General features: G+C 32.7%; 1 protein-coding gene and 1 long non-coding RNA gene across 4 annotated transcripts; one reads left to right on the forward strand and one right to left on the reverse strand.

Moving 5' to 3' along the window:
- Window positions 1–713: 713 nt before the first annotated feature.
- Window positions 714–7,015, forward strand: LOC123272710. 3 transcript variants are annotated; one of them, XM_044739707.1, is made up of 6 exons: window positions 715–793; window positions 889–962; window positions 4,154–4,370; window positions 6,036–6,173; window positions 6,274–6,369; window positions 6,493–7,015. In XM_044739707.1, exons 2-6 carry the CDS (start codon window positions 903–905, stop codon window positions 6,981–6,983), a joined length of 1,002 nt encoding a protein of 333 aa, XP_044595642.1. In that variant the 5' UTR covers window positions 715–793; window positions 889–902; the 3' UTR covers window positions 6,984–7,015. The 3 variants fall into 3 exon arrangements, with proteins under 3 accessions (XP_044595644.1, XP_044595642.1, XP_044595643.1); XM_044739709.1 differs by lacking the exon at window positions 6,036–6,173 and having other exon boundaries at window positions 714–793; XM_044739708.1 differs by lacking the exons at window positions 715–793; window positions 889–962 and having other exon boundaries at window positions 4,140–4,370.
- A 1,306-nt stretch (window positions 7,016–8,321) lies between these two features.
- On the reverse strand, window positions 8,322–8,613 carry LOC123272735. The gene is made up of 3 exons (XR_006511143.1): window positions 8,579–8,613; window positions 8,450–8,495; window positions 8,322–8,369 (listed from the first exon to the last, which is right to left on the reverse strand). It is a non-coding gene; the product is annotated as an uncharacterized LOC123272735 (long non-coding RNA).
- Window positions 8,614–8,962: the final 349 nt, after the last annotated feature.

Consider the following 8,962-nt stretch of genomic DNA (forward strand, 5'->3'; position numbering starts at 1 on the left):
GTAGTAAGAAATAGTATATTACACACCTAGGGAAGTAAAGTAAGAAATGTCTCAGATCACATGTAATTGTCGGCCGAGGCGAAGCCGAGGTTGGCTCGCATATGCCGTCTGAGGCTTTCTTATTTACTTTCCGTGGAGTGTATACTATTTTTTTGCTCGACGAAGGCAGAAAACGACACTTTCGTTTAGCGCAGCGGGCCGAAAGTTGACGCTTTCTGCCCGTCGAGCAAAAAAATATATTATTGTAAATAATAGTTTGTGGTTTTAATATTTCATTAATAATATGTACTAATCATTTAAATCCTTAAATCCAAACTGCAATTGTTTTTTCTATGAGTCAATTTCATCTTTTAAATCTTACTTGAATTTATAAATAAGGTTAAATGATTAGAAAATCCATACTTAAAAGATAATCCAAAATGATAAATAAATTTGATATATTAAAAAAAAAATGTCAAATCGACAAAGAAATTTAACTTCTGATATGTGTACTCTGTACACACGCTCTTTTTTTGCACATGACTCAAATTTGTAAAGGCTTCCGGATCAAATAAACTCCAGATTGATACTCCGCGGGTCAATAAAAATGGAAAATATGTTGTGCTTAGGTTGAAGAAATTTTTTTATCATAGTAACTCGAAAATTTTTAATTTTCCGAAGGGATTTCGCTAATTATTTCGATTTTTAAGGGTATATGAACTAAATGAGCTTGAGAATCAGGTTTAGCGGATTGAAATACATAAAAATCATGCTTGATCTAACTCCACAAAATTTTTGACCGAAGTATGTGTCGGTAAGTGGGTCTGGTCAAACGTACACTCTCTTTCTTTCTCGAGCAGATGTTATTTTTTATAGCAGAAAGTCAAACAAATTCTGATTTTTTTACAGATCACATCAGGCATATGAGTGGCGGCAAAAAAAGGAGAGAGCCGAAAATTGATGATGAAAATGACAAACAACAAGTTAGTGCAAAATTGTTTGATATCATATCATGCATCATGAGCGTTTCGCCGCACTTCTGATTTTTTAATTTTTTTCCTAATAATATTTCACGACTGAATATCGCAAAAACTAGTATTAGTTCTTTAAAAGGTTTTAAATCTTTAACGATAAAATATGTCTTAAAGTAACTATTACAAAGTTATATATTCATCCAGTCAGACAAATTCGAGTGACCAAACATTCCCTAAACACAAATTTATTCAGACGGGAGTGCGAGCGCGAGAGCACTATGCGCATGCGTCTCAGAGCAAAAAATTTAAATATATTGAAAATACTAATTTCTTAATTAGTATTTTTAAAATTTTTAATTTTCTTAGCGGGAAGTTAAAATAGTATATTACATACCTAGGCCAGTAAAATAAGAAAAGTCTCAGATCACATGTAATTGTTGGCCGAGGCGAAGCCGAGGTTGACAAACATGTGATCTGAGGCTTTCTTATTTACTGGCCAAGGTGTGTATACTATTTTTCTGCTCGACGTAGCCGGAATGTGGCAACTTTGTTTAGCGCAGCGGCCAGAAAGTTGCCACTTTCCGGCCGGAGGGCAGAAAATTTCTTTTTAATTTTTGGAACTCAGATCTAAAAACTAGATACTGAGAGCTACAATTTGATTTTTTTTTACAGTACGACGATTTTTCTACAAGTTATAGCCTGTTGAAAATCCCCTTAAAATTTGGATTTTTTTCTTGCTCCCTTAATTTTTGTGAGAAGTGTCCATGCAATAAATAAATTCACTCTAATATTTATCAATTAAAAACTTAATATTGAAGCTCATCTTATTGAAATAAGGATGCTAAAATCTTGTGAAATTAGTAAGTATTTTCACTCTGAGATGCATGCGCATAGTGCTCTCGCGCTCGCACTCCCGTCTGAATAAATTTGTGTTTAGGGAATGTTTGGTCACTCGAATTTGTCTGACTGATGAAATATAACTTTGTAATAGTTACTTTAATAACATATTTAAAAATCAGACATGTAAAAGTAAGTAAAGTTCATTAATTTTTTGTCGAGCTTTAAAGCGTCTGACAAAGACTCTGGTCCATGAAAGGTGGCTGACACTTTATGATACTAGTTTAGAATAATATTCTACAAAATATATATAAAAATCTGCCATACAAATTTAAGTTAGATATAGCTCATATTTTTAGTTACCTTTCTCACCTGGTACCTGCCCAGGTGTCACAGGGCAAGCTTCACAAGTACGCAGGTATTTAAAGTATACTAGACGCTACTAAGTCGTAAAGGTTTCATCCATGTGAAAATAAGTTATGTCAGAACGCTCTGATATCTTACTTTAATAGATCTTGAAGCAGTTCTTTTTACATAAACTTGAGCAAGACCTATATGTAGAAAAAGGTACTAGCAACTAGGGGTTTCGCTCAAGACACTGGAACCTAAATTTTGCTCAAGCACATGTTACCTGGGTAGTTTCTGAAGATCCGCTACGATCGAATGGCACTGTAGTCCCATTTAAATAACACAGCGGCGCAACGCTCATAACGCGATCGATCTCATTTAGGTGTACAGCTTTTTTGTTTCAGTGCAATGAAGATAAATATAATATGAATTAATATCAAGATAGAAATGAAATATTAACGAATAATAAAATTATATGTTAGGCACTTTTCAAGTTTCATTTTAAAATAAGATTTAGTAATGGCATTACTTCGATTTCTCACATTTCACTGTTCGGTTTAATTCAATTTACTTTCAATTTTCAAATTTCTTTATACATCTTATTTCAGTTACCATACTTTAATATTTATATAAAAGTAATAGTCGTAAGTTCATTAGTTAAAAATTAATTTAAGTAAGGTAAAAGACCCCATTAGTGGCGGGGACCCCTTTAGTGGCAGTTTAATTGATTTTGCTATTTATATAATCAATTTAATAAATTAATTTCTATTATGATTATTTTTATTTCTAATCTTTAAGACCTCTAGATCCTAGAAATGTTTTAATTTTGATTTTAAGGAAAATCTTTCTAGTAAAAAAAAACTTTTTCTTTTTCAACCAAACTGAAGCCCCAAGCAAATTTTAAATTTTTTAATAATTTGTTTAATATTGGTCACATTTTTAAAAGCGAATTTTTTAATATTTTTCTCATATAATTATACTAGCAATTATCATTATAGATTTTGAAAAGTCTATAGAATCACAAAATTATTTATTTACCTTTTTTAAAATAAACATTATTTAAAAAAAACAAAAATGTCACTAGTAGGGGCATGAAAATTCTCTAGCGCCAATTACCGCCAATGTTAAACTCAAAGGCGCTCTAACCTTTTTATAGTAAGGTAAAGACCTCATTAGTGGCACCTTTAACCCCTATTGAGTGGCACTTTTCTTTCAATCAAAAAATGTTCTACTTGGAATAAAAATTAAAAATTTTTTTGATCTAAAGGTGTTAAAGATTAGAAATAATATATTCATTATTGAAATTAATGATTTCATTAATTGAATAAGTACCAAAATCGAAGAAAGTGTCAGTAATGGGGTCCCCGCTACTAATGGGTCTTTTTACCTTACTTTAAATTAATTTTTAGCTAATGAACTTACGACTATTACTTTTATATAAATATTAAAGTATGGTAACTGAAATAAGATGTATAAAGAAATTTGAAAATCTTACCTTAAATCCTACCTTAAATCTGTTTACTTTCATAAGCGTTGTGTCTGACTGTGCAGTTATAATCTCAATTCGAATCTTTTAAAAGTGATCAAGAATATATTTTTTCTTAAATAATTTTAAATTCAATTATTGTTAATTTTATAATCCTTTTTCTAATAAATGTGTTTGTAAATAATACTTTTATGTTTATAATATATTTTTTGAAAAATTTTACGCATACAAGTTAGATCCGCCACTAATGTGGTATGTGGTCAGTAGTATGCCACTAATTAGATCAGAGGATTATTTGCCCTGCCATTAATGGGGTCATTTGAATAATGGATTTTAAATAATCATAAATAATGATAAATTTAGAAAAATTGAAATTTTTTAAATTAATTATGTAAGTTTAAACATGAATGTAGGCATTAAGTACAAAAATAATTCACTATTTGTACTTTAACTATGATAAAAAAATCATTCTGTTAACCCCCTTCCTTATAGTGCCACTAATAGGGTCTTTTACCTTATATATTTTCAGGTTTTCTTAGGTGACGGGGAGTGGGTTAAGAGGGTATTTTATGATGCCTTAATGGGTGCCAAAATGCCCCAGTTCTTGGATACAGCAGCAGACCACATATTTGGACAGAATGTATTATTGAAAAGCACAATCACAGGAAAACCTTCTAATAGATCAAAAAATATTCAAGTGGAGAAACCAGAACAGTTAGATGCTCATTTAATGCAGCGTATGAGAGGTAATGAAATTATAACATTCGTTTTATGCAAATTTAGTCGTAATTTGTCTTATTTTGTCGAAAGACGTAGAAAAACAACACTTGCTCAATACTTTATTCAGACATGTATTTGTATAGTAGGTGCAACTTCATTTAGCGCAGCAGCCGTAAATCTTCCTTTAATTTCGGGTGTTGCCGAATGGCATTTATTTTTCTTTGTTCCGTAAACCATAATCCACTTTTGAGTTTCTGGTTTTGCATTCAGTATCTACTGTTCCTACGGTTCTTGTTCCTTTTTCTTGTTTTTTACTTGCAAGTTTTTGTACCTCTTCTTTTCTCTCAAGTATATCCCTACTTTTCTATACCTTTTTATCTAAACTCACGCAGAGATTTTCTCAGAGAACTTATTTCCGTATTAATCATCTTACAATCGTTACCTTCCAATTATCTTTTCTCAAAACTTTTCACTTCTCTTCATTTCCCTCCTCATGTTTTCTTTTAGCTCCAGCTATTACTCTTTGACATAACTGTTTACAGTGCTGCAGCCAGAAACTTCATCTTTAAATATTCCTACATTTTTTAACTTCCCGCTAAGAAAATCGAAGATTTTCAAAAATCGGGAGGCTTTGGTTTTACCCCGTTTTTCGAAAATCGAGTTCTCATGATATCTCGACGTTTTGAGGTCCTAGGAAGCTTCTCCGAATGTTTTCGCGATGATGTCCGTATTTCTGTGTGTGTGTGTGTGTGTGTGTGTGTGTGTGTGTGTGTGTGTGTGTGTGTGTGTGTGTGTGTGTGTGTGTGTGTGTGTGACCCTCTTAAAACTTTTGAAAGGCTTGACCGATTTCTTCACGGTTGGCGCTATTCGAAAGGGCTTGACCAAACTTAGATTTTGAATATACTTTGAACCGATTCAAACCGGTAGATTTTGAGAAATCTCAAAAAAACAAAAAAAAAATTTTTTGAAATGTGGTTTTTTTTAATAACTTTTAAACGGCTCTACCGATCGATTCCAAAAACTAATCAGCTATTAACATCAAGAAACCACGTCGATCGCCGCCAGCCCGGTCGGAATCGGTTGATTCGTTCGTGAGTTATCGTTGTCGAAAGAGAACCGAAAAAAGTGTTTTTTCAGAGTCACTCCGAAATTCCTAGTTTGATCAACTCATACTTAAAAATTCTTTATGAAGCTTAAAAAACTGCGTCGAATGCTGCCAACCGTGTGAAAATCGGTGCATTCATTCAAAATTTATTGCGGTTTGAAAATTCAAAAAATTGTGTTTTATTAAACTGCTATTAAAGTTTTGAGCTCGAAGAGCTCAAAAACGTACTGTGTAATTTTGAGCGCTTAAGTACAAAATGAGCGGGAAGTTGCAGGGATGGCCTTTAGAGTCAACTGTCCTAATTTTTTTTGGCTATAATGATATTGTGACTTTTTTGTCCTCTCCTTCTTCTGTTTTTGCTTTTTGTGCTACCTTGCACTTCTACTTCCGCCACTACCCGCAGATGGTCAAACTCCACTCTCTCTTGTATTGTGATTTCAGCGAAGATTTCTCCTTGTTTGTAGTTTATAGCATCATCAATCTTTTCTTCTAGCTCATTTTATTCTATCAGACTCAATTTTATTCTGTTTATCAATCTAATCTGTTTTATACTTTTGCCGCCACCATAACTTTTATATTGTTTCAGATTCAATTTATTTTCTGATGTCTACCTTTTTTGTAGTGACTCTTCTTTTTCGCTTTTCCTTTCTTCCTTGCAGCCATCGACTCAAGCTTTTTTACTCTTTTCCGTTTCCTAGCGTACTTCTACTTCTTCTAAAGTCAGGTAAACTCTTTAAAACCAATCACTCATATCCTCAAATATTTATGGAGGTTCCGTATCAAATCAATCATTTTTTAACCCCACCTTGTTTGATTTGTTACAGCCATTTTCAAGCACTGGCTGTATACGTCAGTTCATGCCTGCTTTTTATCAACAGTAAAACGAGATTACCATTTAGGTAGGCTCGAGTACTATCTTGGTGAACGCCAGTGTGGCCAGATCGTGCGATTTTACCCCCACTTTGTACCGCTTTTTCAATGTTGTCAGATGAGAGTGGCCTACAAAGTGGGGGTAAGAAAGAGCACGTTCTGGCCACACACTGGTAGACGCATAGCTTCAATAAAAAACAACGTAAATGGGTACCAGAAAAGGAAGTCCGGCTCAAAACAGGTATCCCGTGATGGTGCTAGCGATGGTGGTAATGGTCATGTCGGTGCTGGCGCCGGCAGTTCTGATGGCAATGGTGTTCCTATTGACAATGAGGATACTGGTGATGAAGGTAATCATGGTAAGAACGACCAATCACATGAAAATATCGAGGTTGAAGATGAGGAAGAGATCCTTATCAAACTACGCAAAGATGTTGAGAGCGAAAATGACAAAAATGATGAGGAAGATAAAGACGGAGATAGCAAAGACCAAGTCGAGAATGAGGAGGAGGAGGAAGAGGAAGGGGATAAAAGTAGTTTAAATAGCGGAGATGATGATGAACTTTTAAAATTAAATAAGTATGATGATTTTAAAAATGACTCTTTGTTTAATGACTCATATGATTCAGATGACTCGAGACTCTTTATAGCAGATGATGAGTGACCTTGTATGTTCCTATTATAAGTTTAAAACTAGTAATAAAAAAACATATACTATAAACTGTTTTTTGATTATTTATAATGTTCACGTATGAATTTGTATGCGTTGTGAGATTGTAATAAGCTCTCATAACTTTCAAACGGCTTGGTTGATTTTAAGAATCTCAACATTTTCCAAAAAAGTTAGTAAGACGTTTCAACCTGCAGACCATCCCTGTTACTTCCCGCTCTAATTCAATACCTAAGCGCTCAAAATTTCACATACTACAACGTTTTTGAGCACTCTAAGCTTAAAAGTTTAATAGAAGTTTGGTAAAACACAATTTTCTAATTTTTAAACTGTTATAACTCTTAATGACTCAACTGATTTTTACGTGAGAAATCTCAAATATAAAATTTCCAAAAATTCGTTTTTTTGAAATATCTTCTAAACGGCTCAACCGATCGATTTCAAAAACTAATCAGCTCTTAACCTCAAAAAACCACGTCGATCGCCACTGGCATGGTCACAATCGTTTGATTCGTATGTGAGCTATCGTTGTCGAAAAAAATTAAAAAAAATGTTTTTTTCTGAATTTCTATGAAATTTTTAGTCTGACCAGTTTGTGCTTTAAGATTCTTCAAAGAGCTCAAAAAACTGCGTTGAATGCCGTAAACCGTGAGAAAATCGGTTCATTCATTCAAAAGTTATTGCGGTTTGAAAATTCCAAAAATATTGTTTTATGAAACTTCCAACAGACTTTTGAGCTCGAAGAGCTCAAAAGTATAGAACAGCTATCTATTTGAGCTCGGAGAGCTCAAAATAACACAAAAACTATGTTTGATCTCGAAGAGCTCAAAAACAAAATAAGTGAAAAGTTGAGTGCTTAGGTTTAGATTTAGCGGGAAGTTGCAGAGATGGCCTTTAGGATTAACCATTTTTCTTAGTTTTTTTGAGATTTCTCGAAACGTACCGGTCCAAATCGGCTCAAATTTTCAAGAAATCTAAGTTTGATGGAACTCTTTGGAAAGCCGTTTGGTAGGATCGAATGAGTTGATCCGTTCAAAAGTTATAAGAGGTTTTCAAACATCCACACATTCACACATACACACACGCACGACGTAGTGATACCCTCCCGGAAATAGTCAGAAAAGTTTCCTAAGACCTTAAAACGGCAAGATTTGATGAAAAATCGATTTTTGAAAAACGGGGTAAAACCAAAAACTCCCTGAGTTTTAAAAATTTTCAATTTTCTTTGCGAGAAGTAAAAAGTAGAACGTTTGACCTCTTAGGTCATCTCGGTAACTTTCCGCTAATTCCATATCCAAGCGCTCAAAATTTTGCTTATTCCTTTTTTTGAGCTTTTCAAGCTCAAACATAGAATTTTTACGCTATTCAAAGCTCCCCAAGCTAAAACAGATTCATACTGTGGAAAGTTTTAAAGATTCTAATTTTATTCTAATACACTTTAATACTTCGGTGAAAATTACTATAAATTATAGTGATGGAGAATTAAATCCTCTTCAATACGTCTTTCTGTATGGAAATGACAACAGTTTCAATAATTTTTAACATTTTTGATATTTTGTTAAGCACAATAATAATAGGCATTTAAATACTTTTCAATACTTAGTTGACTGCAGAGAGGATGAAAATTTTTATATTTTTCAATACTTTATCGGGTATAGAAAGGATAGAAATTTTAATATTTCTCAATATTTTTCAATACTTTATTGGGTATAGAAAGGATTAAAACTTGAATACTTTTCAATATTTTCTAATACTTTTTAAGTATTGAAATGACAGAAGTTTGAATACTTTTCAATATTTCCTAATACTTTTTAAGTATTGAAATGACAGAAGTTTGAATACTTTTCAATATTTTCTAATACTTTTTAAGTATTGAAATGACAGAAGTTTGAATACTTTTCAATATTTTCTAATACTTTTTAAGTATTGAAATAATAGAAGTTCAAATACCTTTCAATATTTTTAAATACTTT

Source organism: Cotesia glomerata, linkage group LG10 (assembly GCF_020080835.1).
Source record: "Cotesia glomerata isolate CgM1 linkage group LG10, MPM_Cglom_v2.3, whole genome shotgun sequence".
Taxonomy (NCBI): Eukaryota; Metazoa; Arthropoda; class Insecta; order Hymenoptera; family Braconidae; genus Cotesia; species Cotesia glomerata.